This window comes from Mya arenaria, chromosome 7 (assembly GCF_026914265.1).
Source record: "Mya arenaria isolate MELC-2E11 chromosome 7, ASM2691426v1".
Taxonomy (NCBI): Eukaryota; Metazoa; Mollusca; class Bivalvia; order Myida; family Myidae; genus Mya; species Mya arenaria.
The window spans coordinates 852,616-872,820 of NC_069128.1; the positions used below are offsets into that span (position 1 = coordinate 852,616).

A 20,205-nucleotide genomic window follows, 5' to 3' on the forward strand; every position below is an offset into this window, starting at 1 on the left:
CTGCTGTGTTGTGTTTAACAAAATGTAAAATTAGTGAGACATTATGAATTAGAAATTATCAAAGGCGATAGCCAAATGGTTTATGGAATCAAAGTCAGTATCAGATTCCACTTCGGAGCTTTGTCATTTTTGTACTGGTTTTCATCTAGGAATGGTGAATATTTTTTAGATATATATGTACATAGCAGATTTTAAAACTGCATAATAATGATCTTTGCTGTACAATACAATACAATACAATACAATAAGTTTTATTTCAAGTCGGCAAGACACAAACATATGCAACATAAGCTCTGATGAGCTTTTTAACCGACCGTTAACAAGTGTATATGAGATCAACAAGAGTAAAAATAGCTATAAAAGGAAAAAGTATTAGATATTTCTACATTATATATCATCTAAAAGCACACATATTAAGCATATCTAAAGCTGTGGAAAACGCTGCTGATCCTGACCAGTGGCCTAAAAACTGCTATAAGAACTTATGTAAATAAAACACTGAATTATCAATACCAGCACAAAAGTGCGACTGCAAAGAAAAATGGTTTTAAGAAATCAATTATCCCCCCAAATCAGATTTGAGAAGAACTGATCAGCAACTTTCTCACAGAGGGTAACTACATTAGCTAAACATTCTCAGTAACATATTAAAACATTTAATGAAATCAGAAATAAGATTATACGACACATGTAAAACAGAATGGATGTTATGATGTCCTAAACAATTTTACATGCATGGAACAAAAGCAGAAATATTGACTGCAAAGATGCAACAACTTTGTCACAAGCAAGCACAACTCAAAAATAATAAGCACAAGTTGACATGCAAACATACAAAGGCAAGCATAACGCATAAACTGAATAAGGCAGAAAGCAAACAAAATATTATTTGGGTATACGCACCTGTGCTGTGATTAAGTTAGAAAAAGAGAAAACAATAATTTAATTTGATGAGGAATTACAGGCAATGCATCTACAGTTTTGACCATTCCAGGAAGCCATAAGAGATTTAAATTGATTAAAGTTTGAACATGTTCTGTAGTTTTCTGGTAGTGAGTTCCACAGCACAGGGGCAGCATATCTGAAGGAATTCTTACCAAATTTAGTTGTTTTCACTCTAGGGATTTCCAAAATATTTGTGTATCTGAAATTATATTTAGATTTTCTTTTATGTACTAATTCTGATAAGACAGGAGGTGCTAAGTTATTTAGTATTCTGAAAGTTTCTATTGCCATGGTTTTCATTCTTCTTATATGTAAGCTTGGTAAGTTAACTTTAGCTAGTAGGTTATTGTACGATGATTCATAGTCATTGTAGACAAATCTTAGAGCTCTTTCCTGATTTTTTTCCATTTTTTTAGTATTATCTTCAGAACAAAAATGCCATGACATTGGACAGAAGTTAAAATTTGAAATTATAAATGTATGGAATATAGTAAGCTTATTTAATTTACTTAAATTAGACCCAATTCTTTTCAAAACATTAAGTTGTCTTGCTGCCTTTTTACAAATATTACTTATATGAACATTAAAATTTAACTGATAATCTATGTCTACACCGAGCAGCTTAACAACTTCATCGCAGGTAATATCAGCTGGACCTATATTAAAAGTTGGGTTTTTTTCAAAAGTTCTTTTTCCAACAGCTATAGCCTGAAATTTATCTGGATTAGCTTGCATACAATTAAAATTAAACCATTCAATGAGAATTTGACTTTCTTGTTCTAAAACGTTTTTAACTTTATTAAAATCAGGTGAACTAAAAGGTAGTGTGTTGTCATCTGCGTGATTATAAAGTGTTCCTTTCTGTATGAAATAGAAAATATCGTTAATAAATACATTAAAAAGTAAGGGACCTAGTATGGAGCCTTGAGGCACACCTTTCTTTATATTTTTCCATGAGCTGACGACATTACCAATTTTGATTTGCTGTTTGCGTCCAGTGAGATACGATTGAAGAAGAGTTGTTGCTGATTCGGATAAGCCATATGCAGATAGTTTACTTAATAAAATGTTATGAGGTAGGCAGTCAAATGCTTTTGATAAATCCATTAGGATAGCTGCTAAGTAAAAATTTTGGTCTAAGGCATTTTTCCAATCTTCTAGTAATTTTAAAAGTGTAGTTTGGCAACCATGGCCTTTCCTAAATGCACATAAAAAGTTATCAAAGATACTGTCAAAATAGTCAGAAAGCTGTAAGGACATAACTTTTTCAAATATTTTAAATGGAATTGGTAAGATACTGACTGGTCTATAATTTGATTTTGTCATTGTGTCGTTTTTCTTATGTAGAGGAGTAACCTGGGCTTGCTTAAGTTTACCTGGGAATACTTGTGTTGATATTGAAAGATTGACCAGGTCTGTTATTGGTTCAACAAGTGACTCCTTACCTAATTTTAATAATTTTACTGATATTTTGTCTGCTCCTGTGGCTTTTTTCACATTAAACTTGTCAATAATTTTAGAGACAGTCCCTGAGTCAGTACTCTTAAAGCTAAAATTACTATCTATGTTTTCTTGTTTTATTTTATTTAAACTTGGATGGTTATTCTTATCAAAAATATAATCCTTCCCTATACTATCTGCTACATTTACAAAATAGTCATTAAAAATATTTGCAACTTCCCTATTTTCAGACACTATTTTTTCATTTTCAGTTAAAATTATTTTGGGTTGTGAAGTACTTGATTTATTTGACAAGTAAGGTTTAATTGTATCCCAAAAATCATTTTCCTTACAACCACCTATACAACGTTCTTGGAAGTAGATGTTGATCGATTTCTTTTTTAGTTTATTTACATAATTTCTCTGTTTTCTATATTTTTCCCAGTTTTTGGAGGTTCGAAAGTTCAAAAATTTATGGTAATGCATTTTTTTGTTGTAAATAGCCTTTCTTAATTCTCTATTCATATATGGTAGTTGTTTGCTTCTTCTGTACATTTCTTTCACAGGAACATGATTATTAAAAACATCTGTAACATCTGATTCAAAGGCATTGAGTAAAAATGAGCATCTGTGTAAAAAGGCATTCAAAGCTTACTAGAATGTTAATTTGATCATGCAAACACAAAATATTTCTTTGACCAATGGCAATTAGCACATTTGCAGAAGGCTGTTTTCTGGGACCATTAATCCTACTCCAAGCTGCCATTGAATAAAAGAAATACATCTTGAAAAAGGACTGTGTGGAAATGGGAATACTTCATATAGTACCGGTCAATCTTGTGCTCCATTTTAGCTAGGAGCTGGGTTATTGGTTCCATGTTTTACGTATTAAATGTCTTGTTTATCACTAGCAATTCATATTCCTTATGACCATTTAAAATAATAGGTTTGAATAACTGCTTCTATTTATTTATGCACTTATTCAGTTCTTCCACTAGGATGAACCTTGAACCGTTTCTTTTAACGACCGTTTCTTCATGTGACGTTATGATTAAATAGTGAAACTCTTCATGAAACATTCGGAACTCCTCGGCCATTTTTTGAAAAACAACCTCGGATGTATGCCGGTGTGGCTGAGAAAGTAGTTCATCAAATCAAAATGGCGGCGACGCCAATAAAATTAGTGTCTGTCTGCACTTTATGCTTAGTTTCAGATAAACGACTCTTTTGCATAGCAAATAAAAGAGCAGCTAATATTCATGCGCAATCAGTAGTTGAATTCTTGGTTTCGAAACCAATTACAAACATTATGGACAAGCTCTTCCTTTGCCAGTCCTGTATGAAACTATGCGACAAGTTGACAACGTACAGGTAAATTATACTTTATCAGCTTTGTGTTTTAACTAAGATGAGATATGTTCCCAGTGAGTTATATTATTGCTGAAATCATGAAAAGTTGTGCATCCCCCCGCCCTAGTCTAAAATAATGGACGTGTTATACTGGATTCTTCGAAGGTTTACCATATCAAAATCGTAAAAAAATCCGTCAACGTACAATTATCTGGATACCATATCAAAATCGTAAAAAAATCCATCAACGTACAATTATCTGGACTCCCCCCACCCCCCGCCACCCCGCCCCACATGCCTCCGCACCCCTGATCTCTGCCTACATTTGGTGCTAATATAATTACACAAGTAGTAAAATTTAGTGTTTACAATGGCCTGTCAAACATTTCATTCAAATTTTTGACTTTTTCCAGGGGGAATGCCATAGCACATGTTGAAAGAGTGACTACAGAATCTTGTCGAGCTAAAAGATGTGCCAATACACCAGTTGAGACTCTGCAAACACTGTCTAGGAGTCCAAGTGCTGCTGAAAGTATTACCCTCTCTGTCGAGAAACTGAAACTCTCAGGTATGATTTGAAACAAAACAACAGTGAATTAATCTGTCCACTTGGCTTAATAAAGATCAAACCAGTAACATACTGCTGTATTTGTAGTATTTTTCTATTATTAAAATATACAGAACATGCATATATTTGAACATAGTATATGAAGACAACTGAAATTATTCACTCTTGAATTGATATTCTGGGTGGAGCTAGTACTTGGTGTCAATGTGAGAAGGAGAACAAAAACTACCCACAATTAGGAATTCAACTTAGGACGTGGATACTATTTCTGAGACATCCCAACTTTGAATATATTAAAGAGTATACAAGTCTGGAATAGTTTTGAAATGTTATGATTTTAAATTTATGGGATGGGTATTCTTGTCAGTTGTCACAGATTGCGTAAGGTTTGCCTGACCTGGCTGATAAAACAAACTGTAGAAGTATAAGCAACATTTTGATTTTCTACTTTTTTCTGAAAAAATGTATAATGTTTTAGATGGAACAGATCAATTCAGAAGCAAGAGTGCCACTGCTCAAAAAGCAAGACAGAGCATACAGTTTCAGGACCATTCCTATGCAGTGAAAAATAAGTCCAGAAGTCCAAGTGCTGCAGAAACTATTATCCACTCTGTTGAGAAACTGCAACTATCAGGTATGATTCAAAAATGAGAAACAGGTTATATCAATCTGACAACTTTGTTTAAAGGCGTACATCTATGGTTGATGCAGTTTTTATTTTTAATTTAAATGCATTATCATGTTTAACTTAATATATTGCTTTAATGATCAAAACAATACAAATGCATAATTATGGATTAGGTACAGATAAAAAATGTTAGCAGTGTTTTGGCACTCTTTGACCGGGAAATCTGTTGCCACGTATAACATATTAAAATAAAAATATATTTTTTTTATCTGTGCCTTTATAATCATGTGTTTTGTCTTTCAACACTAAAGTGAAATGAGTTAAACTTGATAATGCTTTAAAATGAAAGAATTTGTTTTTGCCTAGATCTATATTGTGCATCTTTAAAGGATTTCATGAGTGACTCTTGATGGTTATTTATTGTGATTGACAAATTTATTACCTTAAAAGGATACCTCTTTTAAATGGAAAAGTTATTCTGAAGAATATTTTTATGTTTATGTACGGCACACATGATGTATGCAAACACGGCAAACATCATGTACATTTATTTATACATTATTAGTTTATGAAAATATCTCATATGGGTCACATATCATCAAAGAACACAAAATGAGCATTTGGGTCTTGAAATTGTTTCGGGAATATATATTTTTTATTATTTATTTATATTTTTAATATATTGTAACAAGCCATATCAGACATTTGTATCATGTATATTTCCTAAGCTAATGAAATTATTGTTGTAGATGATAGAGATAAAAGCAGAAGCAGTAGTGCCACGGCCCCAACAGCAAAAAGGAGCATTCTGTTTGAAGAACATGCATATATGAAGACAAAAACAACAGAAGTTCACTGTTCCCTAGATACATTAGAGAAGGAAACTGAATTAAAAATTCTAATGAAAACATTAAGTGACATTCAAGACAGTCATATGCAAGAACTAGACTCTCAGCTGAGCTGTTTTTCTGGAATGAAGAGTTTTCTTTTCAAAAAGGACGGTTTAAGTGAGGATACTTTCTTCCTGGACGCAGTTCTGGAGATGTGCAAGGGTTGTCCTCTTCTTGCTCAATGTATTTTTACAGCATTGGGTAAAAAAATATCTAAAGAGGCGATGATAGCAACTGCAGCAACAATATATGGTATGATTCTGCACTGTCGAAACAAACAAGTGTCTGGTTTACAACGACTGCTGACTACAGTGTGTATACGATACAATGCAGACAACAAGGTAAGCCTACACAATGAAATGCATGTGTTTGTTCTTGTTGACTAGTGAATATTTTAAAAGATGTTACTTTTTATCTAAAGTATGGCAGTACATTGACCTTTATTGGTCTTCATTAAAGATTCAAACACATAGCTCAAACTATGCCTTTAATTAAAACACAATGTTACTAGGTATTTGCATTTTAAACTCTCACATTAAGGCAACCTTAATATAAATTATGCTCGGTTTCCTGAATGACTTTGCTTAAAAATGTTCATACTCAAGAACAGTTTATTGCATTCTTAAAGGCCAATAATCCATAAATATTATAATGTTTAAACAGTAATATAAATATATTGTGCATGAATGGATTATTGATGGCCGTTAGGAGAAATTAGTACTTTTTTAACATTGATCATATTGATTGTTGAATAAGGCATAATTTTAGATATTGTGTTCATTAAATTAAAAATAAAAATGAGTTCCATTTCATTATACTTAATTAATAACTGATTTTTCTTAAAAGTAAACTTTGGAAATCTTTTAGCCAAAACCATCAATTTGGTGTGGCCTTAAGAGATACTACATTTGCCTGCTTTGCCTGAATTGCCTGAATCCTTGTTACTGTTATAATGCTGTTCTTTGTCAAAGTTTCAAGTTTCTGTTATTTGTTATTTAAAGATGATTGTCTGTTATTTGTTATTTAAAGATGATTGTGCCCTCAACAACAATGACAACGGTACATCAATTTTGGTAAGTAAGTTCAATTGTTTTTAGCTTGTTTCATCCCTGCCATTTTACTTTCTATTTGATATTCTTTAAAGAGCGGGTTATTGAATGTTAATTTAAAATAAGAATTTAAATAAATGTGAATCGTATATTTGTATGTATATTATTGTTTCTAAGCTTTCTTTCTAAGATTTTGTGTCTAGTTCGGCCCCCTTCCACACCTTAAAATGTATGTATTTTCCCAATTTTCGTGCTAAAATTATCCTACTCTTTATAAAGACATCAAAAAAGTCTGACAAAAATTGCCATGATTGAGGCATTTTTCTTTTAGCAATATGCTTTCATTTAGAGAACCATTTTTAGCTTATTTCACTTGTTGGATAGCTCAGCTGGTAGAGCATCTCAGAACTGTTTATATACAAATGTTCATGAGAAGGTGCCAGGTTCAAATCCTGGTCCAACACTGCCCAGAAGTAAGAAATTCACACAGTCTCTCAGTGAAACCAAGAACATTGACCAAGTTTTAATTTAAAAAACAAATCAAATGAATAAGTATTTATTTATTTCATTGTAGATTCATACATGTTTCTCATATGTGACAGAGCATTAAGTTAAAACTGAAACACAAATTAGAGACTGAAGCAATTTAATACCATGATAATAAAATAGTAGGTACTAGTATAAACACCAAGTTCTATGTAAATATACCAAGATAAATTGTATGAATTATATATGACACAACAAAACATAAATTTGATAATATCATATGAAGAAGTAATACTGTGTGCATTCAAAATTCCCTTTTGTCAGCATAATCCCCTGCCACATTCCCATACAGTAGAAAGACAGTTTTGGCCTAAAAAAATACATTTGGTTCATGTGACCTGACCCTACTTACAAAACAGGCGCTGACCCTAATGTTTTTAAAGTCAGTTCCTAAGTTGTATTTTATATAAAAATAATTCACCTTTATTTACTTACTAAAAATGCATTTATGGAAAATATTAATTACTGATAACCAGATTGAAACTGTATTTAGTGTATTTAATAGTGAAAACAGACTTATGACTGATGGGTCCATATTTAGTAATCATCTCATCAGTTAGAAATACTGGGATTTCTTCACCTTTCTTTCAAATTAAACACCTTCATGAAATCCTTTGTTTTCAATATTTATACATCCTTTTCTGTATATTTTAACAATTGAATTACCTTTGGTACATCTTATTTGTGAATAAGAGTGCATCTTGAAGGTTTTTTTAGTAAGTAGTTTAAAAATTTAACGCTTTATACAGAAGATTACTTTAACACCATCCTCCAATGATGAAAGTTATGTTCTAATATAAACCAAAGAAAAAAATAAAATGCCTACATACCCTTCCTGCTTTAGAAAAGGATGTAACCCTAACCAAATTTATTTTTTTTGCCTTTGGTAACGTAAGAATGTTTCAAGAATGTTAGACGAAGAAGAAAGCTTTAACTTGATTGATTAAATGTCAAATTATCAATTTTAAAAGTAACAAGATTAATCTGTGGAAATAGTTGTTAACTAAGATCAAACCAAATTTGATGTAAAATAAAATCTCAATGTTTTATTATTTGGTAAATGAACATTTTTCTTGTGATTTAAGCTTCTGACGCATCTCAATAAAGTACACCTCACGTTGAGTGAAGAGTCGAAGAGAAAACTTATCCAGGATTTTGGCGATAAGTCAGAAAATTCTATCATCAGTGCCATCGCAGAAGGACATGATGGAAAATTAAATGGTGACAACCTTGATATAAGAGTCAATACTATTAATGACATGAGAATGGATGTTACCAGTAGGAACAAGGACTATCATTTTTTCGCTACAGACTTTACCCTTGACAGAGTAAACTTAGACCATTTAAGTAAGGTTACTCCTAATGTTGAGGCAGTACAAGCTCGATGCTTTTTGCCGAATGATGAGGAACAACACTACTACAAAAAGAGCCTTAAAATACTCCTTGGACGTGAGCTCCAGAAGCTTGATGGTTTCAAATGGATGTCTAGTCTCATCCCAGCACATATTCCACACCCACTAGATGAAGAGATGAAAAAAAAGTCTGACATTTTCATTCTTCCAGTGTCTCTGAACAATGAGACGACATATTCAGATTGCGTCAAGATTATGGATGAATGTTCTGGCTCAATCAACAGATGGTATACGAAAGCTGGAAGAGGTAAATATCAGAGTAATATGAAATCTTATTTCTGCTGAAGGTATCAGACTAACTAGCTTTCAGGTTACTTCATAATAAATTAAATTTTGACAGCTGTTCAGCCCCAATATTGACCGCGGTTGGTGCCATAAAATATTTATTTTATTTCAAGAATTTCAACTCAAATTGGATTCATTATATAACTTTTGTTTTGCAATGCTTTAATGTAAATTTCTAACATTTTGGTGTGCAAAAAATTGAGATATCTTTTATCTACACAACAAACTCAAAGAAAAAAATGGGGTAAGGTATCCAGGCATATTTATCGGTCCGACGCCTTAAATCTGATTGTTTTAGAAAGTGTATCTCATTCAAATTTAATTATAAAGTATATTTCATATATATTATTATATTATCTATTGGCAAATACAAAAATAAGGTCACAATTACAGTGTATGTCTGATCAGAATGCTATTTCAAAGGGATTACATATATTAAACACTAGCTTAAAGTTACGTTATTGAACAGCAAAGCATTTTAGTTTAATGAACTAACTTAATATTTGTCAAACATGAAGTATCGATATACTTAAATCGACCAACTTGAATGCTATGTGATGCAATAGGAATTATTATGCTCCCCTTCAGAATTGTTCTTTTCTATTTCTACCCCATCGCTGAGCATACAAAAGAATAACACCATTTTCACTGATACCCTTTGTTTATGCACCAGTCATTTGTAACCATGGCTCCCCCAGGTCTGGGGAATAGCGGGGACTTTGACTTTTGGTCCAGCCAAGCCCGGGCAAAGTCTCGGAACTGCGGAGACAATCTGCTGGTAAAACCCCTGCCAAATGCCCTCACACCCAAGGGACCCTAGATAAGGCCAATTTCCCGCTAAATTTGGCGTGAAGTAAAAACACGGTCCATTTCCCCGGCTACCCCCCCGGACCTGGGGGGGGGGGGCGTGGTTACAATTGACTTGTGCATTACATTGACGGAGGATTTTTACTAAAACCATTTCAGTTGGAGATTTAGACGAGTTGAAGGTACCATTTGGGGGTGACCAGCTGACACGTGTCCGGCTGCAGGGGGCCAAGTCACTACGTGCAGGTGCCCATACAGCAACTGAGCGTTTTGATCATCTGCACCCTATCATTGTGGAGCTCTTTCATACTCTCCAAGACTTCTTAGTGGTACATTTTCATAGTGATTATATATTATTCAATAGAAGTTAGTGTTTAAAGTGAATACAAATCATGACCACTGTCACTTGCGTCTGTAAGTCTGGCCCCTCCTATCTTTGTCATTTATGGTTAGATTTCATAATAATAAGTTACCACCATATTATGAGGAATTGTTGGACACCAGATCAGGGTCCATACCTTTAAGGTTAAGGAAATAGCAACTACCTAACCTGAGTCAGTTGTGCTTTGTAAGCCAGACTGAGAATGGGTGTGAAGGGGTATTTATCACATTCTGTGATATAGTTCCCTTATGAAACAAAGTCACATAGGTGAAAAAATTATGAAACAAATTCACATTTGTAATTTATGAAAATTCAAATAAATTTGCAAATGCGGGCTGTTTATAACCAATCTGTATGTTGGCCTTTTTTGCTGCTCTTGTCATAAATTAATTTGCTACCCAGTATTTAACTACATGTATTTCTTTTTCAAGAAAATGGCGAAAAAGTTCCTGAACCTCCAGTGTGGACGCGACCAAGGTACATTGGGTAACATGAAAATTCAGATCCAGAGATCCAATGTCAATGGAAATGTGAAAAGTCGCTATAAGGTAAAAAAAAATCAAATCAATTTGTAGGCTTACACATTTAATAAATGCCAAAATAAAATCTGGCTAGGGACATCACTGCTAGTTAACAAGTTCTATTATTTGGTTCCCAATGAATGTAAACAATGTTTCATTAGTTTTGCTGAGTTGTTCTTGGTCAGAAAATTGTGCAAGATAAATTGGGGTCTGAATACAGGACTGGAGACTCTTAGGTTAAGCTTAGGTTAAGCTTGGTGATCAATACTGAGCATTCACTGGACTCACATGAACCTAGGCTAGGATTGAACCACCCGTCATCAAGGTGAGAAGAAAGTGTGCCAGCCATATAAGTTCACTGGATAGCAAATATTTGTGGAAGCGCAAGTCAGTGTATTTAGTTATAATGTACAAAGTATGAGATGATCTTATTTCAGGCACATGAAGACTTTGTTGTAACGTGTGGGCTGAGTTACTTCCTGTCATACATAATGCACCATTTCAACATGGCTACAATCACAGACAGTCGCAAGCACAACAGCATCACTGAAGGGCTATCAAACTGGACAAATGTGAACAAAATGAAGGTCTTCAATACATTAATGGAGGAGATACTTACTGATCTTTATATTCCATTTGATGTCCAGGGAATGGTTAGTGTTTACAAAGAATACATCTATATAGAGACATTTAAGAGGGCTATGGCTCTAATCAAATGGCATCAATATTTGTTATTAAATTTAAAATTCTAACAACAAGTGACAATATATCATCAAACATGATTTTCAAACTGCTTTTTTCACTAGAGTTATACTGTATTATCTAAAAACGAATCTGTACTTATTACAGTTATTATTGCTATATAAAAGTTCAGATCACTTGGAGATACCTTCCCTGTGTATGAACAATTAATTACAAATGTATGTTCCCTTGAGTTTGCAGTTATTGTTTAACTTTATATGCATTTCTAAAGTCAGATAGTATGACTCAATTCCAATGTTTTTTTAAAAGTTAAACAGATTTCAAAATATGGTGAACTATGGTGTACATTAAGTTGAGTGAAATTTTAAACTTTATTATTTCTATGTTGTAATACAATGTATCTACCAAAACCTTAATCACATTTGGTAAGAAAATTGGCAATGTTTGATATAAAAATCTTTTATTATTTTATGAAGTTCAAATTTTCACTCAGATGATTACATTAGCCTTTTTTAAGTTAATGATTCAGATCAATTTGTTTCTTTTCAGGAACAAGATGACAGTCATGAAGTTGAAGTCACTATCCAGGAACATGAAACACTGCAATGCTATCAGTATACAGCAAATGTTACAGATGGGAAAAATGTTAACATTCCACTGAACATAAATGGTTGTGACTTAGTTGTTGTGACGAATTTGGAATCTTTGAAGAAAGGATGTTCATTGAAAGTAGTTAATACAGAGATAAATGTTATGTTGAAAATGGTTGAAAAGAATGATGATCTATTGAATTATGTCAAGAATTTTCTTCAATGGTTTTTCATCATTGTACAAATGAAAGATGCAGTTCGTGAGGGTGATGTTAAACGGATCAGTATTGTTCTTAAAAACATGATTCCATTTTTTTACAGTCATTCAAGGTTGTCCAAATATCTAACAGAATGCATAGATTACATCCTTAAGACAGAGCATACATTGTCTCCATATATGTCACTCAAGGTACAAGCAGGATCTGTTGTAAATCCAAAAGGTAGGCCTGGTAAAAACAAGGCTGCAGATATTCAAAAGGAAAATGAAGTCAAATTATTGAAAACACTTATCCGTTCTCTTGGTGCAAACAAAACTGAGAAATCGATAGTTGCAATTACTAAAGCAGCACCGGAAATATTTCGAATAACGGAAAACTTTGAGAGTATGATCAAATTAAAGGCTGTAAAAAGTTCTCACAAGGCTAAGTCAATGGCGGATGACATACAGATTCTGCTTGGGAAAATAAATCCGTTAGATATTTGGACACCTCACCATGATCGTCAGTTACAACAGAAAGTCCCAAGGTCACCATTTGCTTTTGACAAAGCAGGCTTGATATATATAATTGAGATTACTGTCAAGCGACTGCTCCGAGATTTGCCTGTCAATAACGATGAAGACGAGGAAAATGAAGATGAATAAAATAATTGTTGAAGATTTTTTTCAAATATGTTATTGGCATCTGTTTGCATTATGTTATTCAACATAAAATGCGTAAGGTTATAATGATGAATTGTTTTCATACAACAATAATCATGTTACTAGACATGAGCTTTTTATCATTGAAAATTAACTTTTCACATTTTAGATCAGTTTTTACAAATAGTTTTTGTGCATCATGGTGATAAGTTTATTCTAGTAGACCTCTTGAGAAAACCCTTTTGCAATTAGAACAGCACTTTATACTTTCTCCAGAATACACAACGTGATTAAATCCAAAATGTTGAACTAATTGAAGTCTCAGACAAGTTTGCTCATTCTTACAGTAACTGATCATGCTCTGACTCATCCCTTTTCTTGATTTTGAAATATCACTGTTGTTGTAATAAAGAATAGCTTCTGCTTGTTGACCCTTACGGCCTGCCCGTCCCATTTCTTGTAAATACTCCTCAAGTGTTGTTGGAGGTCTGCAATGAATTATACGGGTAACAGAGGGAGCATTTAGCCCCATTCCAAGTGCAACTGTTGCCATAACAAGTCGCAGTTTAGGTGTTTCCTTTGTAAGTTCATTCACGATGTGTCTTTTCATGTCTTGAGTGTAGTCTGTGTGGTATTGTGCAAAAATACGGTTTTCTGGTATAGCTTCCCCAGTATACTGTTTCTCTTTGAGGTCATGGGAAACATATTGGTAGCAATATCCCAAAGCTTCCAAACTCTCCATATACATAATTGTAACAGGAAAATCGACCAGTTTTTCACAAAGCTCCTTAGAAATGGGATTAATTAAACTGTCATATTTTTCATATTTTCTAACATTTGGAGGTCTTGTTAAAACTTCCAAGTAGATGTTTGGTCGGTCTGGGTTTAAAGATATCACGCATTCTGATGAGTACTGTAAAACAGCTGCAAGGTCCTTGATTTTCGTTGGTGTAGCAGTGGCAGTCAGGGCGATATGACCAGCTTTTGGGAAAATGCAGGTCAATTCCCCTAGCCGTTTAAACGATGGTCGAAACTCATCACCCCTGAAATAGTTATGACATCGCTTTAAAACATAAAGTCATAGATAGAAATAACCCCATCCAAAACTATATAATGTGTAATAGATATGCACTTACTGTGGTCATCAGATAACAATTTAATATTTATTACTCTTGTCTTGTAAGAGTTGTATTATGGTTGGATATTTGATATAATATGGGGAGGTACAATGTGAATATAGGGCTTCCATTAAAAATTTGAAACTGCAAGTATGAACTTCCTGTCAATCAATTTTGTAAGTTTTATACTGAAATGTGGCAGTTTAAGTCCCCTATTACAATATCTTTTCAATTATTTTTTAACAAGTATATTAAAAATCAAATCATTTGCAACTCCAAATTCACAGACTTACATTGTAATCATTAATTTCACTTAAAAACAGTTAAACTGATTGAAATTGTGACCAAACAGTTAAACCGATTGAAATTGTGACCATAAAAGTAATATTGACAAAATGTTTAAATATTTTGAACTTCCAAGCTTTCAACTTTGGAAGTTTTCTTCAAAATCATGGTAGTTTTGTACTTCCAAAGAATCAATTTTTAAAATTTTAACCCATTTCTAGGGAGTAATATACTTCCAAACTTTCTTTAACTGAAGCCCTATCAATAGCATGTCAGTAATGATATATATTTTTTTTGTATTTATTTATTTTTGTATTTGAATATAATATACAGTGTCTGTTTGTTGCACAAAGTAATGTAACTGTCTCTCTTTTTTTTTCAAAAACATTCTAGTTAACTGTTACAAATTATTTTTTCAAAAACAAATAAAATTTGAGCCTGAAAATTTCATAAGATAATAGCAGTATTCTTTTCAAATAAGTGAATAACATAAACTTCAGCTTTTTGCTCCAATCAGACAATATATATTCATGTATCTCGGTTTATTTACATAGAAATTTGTGTTCATACAAGTTCCTACTATTTCATTATCATGGTATTAAATTGCTTCTGTCTCTTACTTTTGTTTCATTTTTTTAAATTAATGCTTTGTCACATGACAGACATGTATGAATCTGAAATTCAATAAACAAATACTTATTTATTTGATGTTTTTTTTGCAATTAAAACTTGGTCAATATTCTTTGTTTCACTGGGAGACTGTGAATTCCTTACTTATGGGCAGAGTTGTACCAGGATTCAAACATGGGACCTTCTCAACTATATTTTCATATCAACAGTACTGAGAGGCTCCACCAGCTGAGCTATCCAACAAGTGAATTAAGCAAAAGCCTTTTGCTAAAACCTAATAAAATGGACAAGAATATAGAAAACCCAACTCAGGGACATAATTTGTGAAGGAACATTTCATGAGGCTGAATGCTAAATATCAAGGGTCTAGGACTTGCTTCAGAGAAAACACTTAAAATATATAGTAAATTTTATATGCTTATTGTGATTTTTAGTAACAATAAAGCTCTCCTTTATAATCAATAATGTCTGGATGGCTCAGATGTTAAGGATGTCTGCATTCCGACTAAGAGGTCACAGATTTGTAACATGGGTGCTTGTGGTTTCATTTTGATACTCTGTACTGGTTAAAACTAGGAGGCAGACTTAAGTGAGACTCTGAAGATAAGTTTTAAGTCTATAAAATTAAGAAAACAAGTCCGTATAAAATGAAGGAAATTATACCATTCAGACACCATATGAGCCTCATCAACAACAATGGCGCACACACGTTCTTGGTAGGTCCTTGAATGGAGAATTTTCATAATTTCCTTGCTTTGTAAAGCCTCAGGGTGAGCATATATGAGGTTGCTACACCCGTTCTTCAGATCACTAAGGGACATTGACGTTGGTAGCCGTACTTTGCCTTCGGCATCCTCTACAACAGAGACAATGATTAGATGACATATTTACCAAATACTGTGTAACAAATTCACTTATAAATAATAGGGAAAAGTGCACTCTGTTTATGCGGTGCTTAAACAAACTCAGCCCAATGACCTTTTGTGTCCTAATTCATGTAATTTGGCTGAGTTGACCCAACACCTATAGTCCATATAAACAGCCGCTTTAGAGCCTTTGACGATTTCTGTGTTGGCAACTCTTCGCTACGTTATAGGGAACACAATAAATATCCAAATGTTAAAATACATTCCCTATTCGCGGGTTATTGTGGCTACTGCTTCAACCAACCAACACGGTATTATAAACATTAGCATACAATGTATTCTACAGAATGACTCACGGTCTTACCTGCATTAACTATCACATTAAACTTAATTTGGATTTCAATATAAACAAAATAAAACGCCTGAACTTTTATTTACCTTCGTTTGTGTTACCAACTTCATCATCACCATCATCGAATGTGGAAACGACACATCCATCATAGGAAAGAAAGCACGCAGAAATAACCTTCGACTTTAGGCTGGAAACCTGGTCTTCCATGATCGAATTTAATGGAGTCACAATCACAACTATCATTGGCTCTTGTCTTTGAAGTTTTTCTTGCATTAAACATGGTAATAACTGAAAAATCAAACTTTTCCCGAAACCTGTCGGTAGCACTGCAATAGTATCTCTTAAATTAAAAACATTTTCCAAGCATTGCTTCTGTTCTTCCCTCAATTTAAAAGAAATGTTCATTCTTTGTAGCGAAGAATGTAAACAACTGTCAAACACGTCCATTTTTGAAATTACTACGCGCACTACTTGCAGCGGACTTAAACGTGCCTCTTTTTGAGTATGTAAACCGTCCATATACATCCGAGGTTGTTTTTCAAAAAATGGCCGAGGAGTTCCGAATGTTCATGAAAAGGTTTAGACTGGTACCCTTCGTTACTTTTTGATAAAAATCTAACGACAGGTATGCGCCAATCCGGATCAGCAGGTGCTCGTCAGTTGTCAATGTCAACAAAATGGCGGCACTAGCACCAAAGTAATGAATGAGACGACAGGATTTTCGAGAAATATCTCTTGTTGACTGATTTATTTAACAAGATAACCGCCTTGATTCATTTATCTCAGTCAAGGTCCTTGAAATTAATTCATTAGCCCAACTGAGTGGTCGTCGTGGCTCGCAACTGATATATCATAAAGATTTCTTTATTGAAGTCTAAAAACTCTCATTAAGTGATTAACGTAAACATGAAAACAAATTTTAATAAAACAAAAATAATATAGCTTGATCCTGTTGTAAGAGACTTATGAATTTTCGAGAAATTGGGGCCGGAATTTGGCTGAACTCACACCTGAAGGACCGCATATCAAGTTTATGGAGATGCTTTGGAATCATTTAAAAGTGTCACAATAATACATCTGTGCAGATGTAGTCAATTCTATCAACCCATGTCTATTAGCTGGATTATATTCCAACTATATGTTTGGCGTTACACCTGCACTGATAATCAAACAAAATGAGTGGATTGATGTCTGTAAGGTAAGATTATAACCAATAAGCAATTATTTAATAAGTAAATTTATCTCATATACAGTACTGGTATTCATTAAAATAAAGCAAAATATTTTCATTCGTCTAGCGCCCAAAAGTCACATGGTCTCAGTTTCAGATTTTGGTTCAAGCATTAAGCTAAGGTAAAGAATATTTAAAACATGTATACAGGTATATAGGGTCACGGACATTACAGACCATAGGGACATTATGGACCATGATATATAATTTTTCTAACAGTTTGTTTTAACTTTATAACATACCATATTTGCAGACAATGATATATAATTTAACTCATAGTTTGTTTTTACTTTATAATGTACCATATTTCGGGACATTATGAACCATGAACTATACATCACCACGGACCTATAAACCATATACATGTACATGTATATGGTTTATAGGTCCATGACATCACTCACTGTTTTAGAACAAAATTTATCAAATGCAATATTTGAGGTCAATTATAGACAATGATTTATAATTTTACATACAACTTATGTATACTTGCGAATATTTATATGTTCTTATAGGTGATAGATTGCTTTCTGAAATAAACTTTGGATACTCATGTAACCGATTATCGATAGTACAATCGGTTTTTTTAAATACTAGATAGAACCTAAAGTGAAGTTTTATTCAGACACAGTATCAAACTCTTAATCATCATATGCATATACATTATGTCTATGATTGAAGTTATGAAGTTACTAAGTGTTGTTGTAAAAAAATAGTTATTTTCTTGCTCATTGTGGCTTTCATCATCAATTTTGTTAAAGATAACATCTGAACACTTATTAATATTTTTTTTCAATTTTTTGTTCGATGATCGATTATAACCAAAAACAATCGATTGTCGCCGATTTCAGGCCCAACCAATCGATTTTTGATTATAATCGATCATCGGAACATCACTTATATATATATATATATATATGATCAATATGATAATAGATAATGTGTTTATGAAATTTCATAAGATAAAATAAATTACCAGTATATCAATATAATTTTGATTCGCATGTAATTCAAACTCAAGACCAGGCAGTCGAAACAATATATTTATTGTAAAAATAGAATTACAATGGGCTATATAATATTGACAAGAATGTTCCAATTTTCGCAAAGAAAGGTTTGATACTTTTCTGGTTTGTAAAAAAATGACAATAATTTAAAAGCCCCTGAATGCTTTTCTAGTTGGCCACCGCTGGGATTTGAACCCAGAACTCTTTCTACATGGTAAGAAGTGTTTTTCTTAAAACTACAGTGGCTGAGTAAAGAGCAGCATGGAGCATTATGTCGTAAATATATAATTTCTTACCAGAATAAGTACAAAAATCATTAATAATAGTACAGTAACGAGGGCATACAGTCATTTTATTAACCAACTTTGTAGGTAATTTCAATGTCAAGTTTATTTTGGCTAAAAAAAAGGATATATGGTAATCCATCAATGTATAAGTAAGTTATGGTGCAGACACGAGCATGTGAACTCTTGTGTGACCTTGACCTTTGAGGTATGGAACCGGGTCAAGGTCACTGCACATCGTCTCAATGAGGAAAACATTTGTACAAAGTAATATGGTAATCAATCAATGCATAAGTAAGTTATAGTGTGAACACAAAATGTTACAGACAGACAGACAGATGGACAGACTGACAGACGAACGAAGTGCATTCCTATAAACCCCTCCCCACTCTATGGCGGGGGATTAAAAACCCATCAATAAGAATAGGGTTCAATCCAAAAAAATCCCCTTATTGATAAAAAGAGCAAAATTAATTTAAGATTTTACAAATATCAATACTGAAATCTTCATTCATAAAATAATGGTGAATATTCAATAAAATAGGAGAATTTCAAGATACTTGTAAAAATGAGCATAGACTGCATAGTCCACACTGATACATGTAAGTTGTTACTTTTCTTCATACAAATTTTGTCCAACACACAGGGGGCAGAAACAAATTATTTTTATTCTGTCCTTTATGTATATATCTATATTCCTTTAGGCTAGAATATATACAAATAATTTGTTTCTGCTCCCTGTGGTCTAACATTAAAAAATCCACATTATTACCAATATCACCAGTTATCACATGCTATGTTTCTGCTTCTGCTTAGGTACGGTGCAGGGCCTGTTACCGGCGTAGCACACCGGGGGGGGAGGCGTTTAATCAAAATGGAGAGCAGCCCTAAAGCTCTCCACTGTCTGTGCGTGGACTATACTATTATCCAGATGGTTCCAATCCTGACACGTTTTGACAAAGAATGAATGTTTTAACTGCTCAGTTTTGCACTGTTGAATTAAGAATCCTCGATCATGATTGATCACTTGTTTGTCAATAATGTTTGTTGTAATACAGTCTTGAAATTTAGTTGCTTTAGTTTGCCTCCTTTGCCTAGCTGGCTGTAGGAACTCTGTAGGTGGTAGTGCTGGCACCAAACCCTCGGCCACCTTATAGAAGATCAGCCTGCTACCCATTCGTCGATCTTGTAGAGTATGAAGTTTCAAAGATTCAAGCATGTTTGATACACATCCTTCTTCTCTGGACTTGTAGTTCCCAGTTATAAAATGGGCTGCCTGACGCTGAACCTTTTCTAGTTTTAAAATGTCCTGTACATGGAATTTGATTATAAGTTTACAATAATAATACAAATAACTACAGATAAAATTAGAAAATCCTAGAAAATGTGCAAAAACATCAAACAAGTATCCATAACAATTTGCACATAATTTTTATGCAGTTATCATATTTTTGAAAC

At 33.3% G+C, this 20,205-nt stretch overlaps 2 protein-coding genes across 2 annotated transcripts; one reads left to right on the plus strand and one right to left on the minus strand.

The window, feature by feature from the left end:
- Positions 1-3,694: 3,694 nt before the first annotated feature.
- LOC128240387 (uncharacterized) lies at positions 3,695-12,986 on the plus strand. The gene is made up of 11 exons (XM_052957021.1): positions 3,695-3,756; positions 4,149-4,303; positions 4,782-4,937; positions 5,681-5,741; positions 6,041-6,162; positions 6,851-6,894; positions 8,502-9,075; positions 10,080-10,249; positions 10,734-10,850; positions 11,261-11,476; positions 12,075-12,986. The coding sequence occupies exons 1-11, from the start codon at positions 3,695-3,697 to the stop codon at positions 12,975-12,977; spliced, it is 2,580 nt and encodes an 859-aa protein (XP_052812981.1). The 3' UTR covers positions 12,978-12,986.
- Positions 12,987-13,012: 26 nt separating this feature from the next.
- On the minus strand, positions 13,013-16,748 carry LOC128239905 (ATP-dependent DNA helicase Q1-like). Its single transcript, XM_052956349.1, has 3 exons — positions 16,312-16,748; positions 15,671-15,863; positions 13,013-14,017 (listed from the first exon to the last, which is right to left on the minus strand). The coding sequence occupies exons 1-3, from the start codon at positions 16,742-16,744 to the stop codon at positions 13,186-13,188; spliced, it is 1,458 nt and encodes a 485-aa protein (XP_052812309.1). The 5' UTR covers positions 16,745-16,748; the 3' UTR covers positions 13,013-13,185.
- Positions 16,749-20,205: the final 3,457 nt, after the last annotated feature.

Bases quoted from the DNA above. Each gene is read 5' to 3' on its own strand.
- LOC128240387 (XM_052957021.1), top strand. From the start codon at position 3,695: ATGGACAAGCTCTTCCTTTGCCAGTCCTGTATGAAACTATGCGACAAG. The intron at 6,895-8,501 runs GTAAGTAAGTTC...TTGTGATTTAAG, and splicing joins ACAACGGTACATCAATTTTG to CTTCTGACGCATCTCAATAA. The intron at 9,076-10,079 runs GTAAATATCAGA...AAACCATTTCAG, and splicing joins GTATACGAAAGCTGGAAGAG to TTGGAGATTTAGACGAGTTG.
- LOC128239905 (XM_052956349.1), bottom strand. From the start codon at position 16,744: ATGGACGGTTTACATACTCAAAAAGAGGCACGTTTAAGTCCGCTGCAA. The intron at 15,864-16,311 runs GTAAATAAAAGT...TCTCTGTTGTAG, and splicing joins AGTTGGTAACACAAACGAAG to AGGATGCCGAAGGCAAAGTA. The intron at 14,018-15,670 runs GTATAATTTCCT...TAACTATTTCAG, and splicing joins GCTCATATGGTGTCTGAATG to GGGTGATGAGTTTCGACCAT.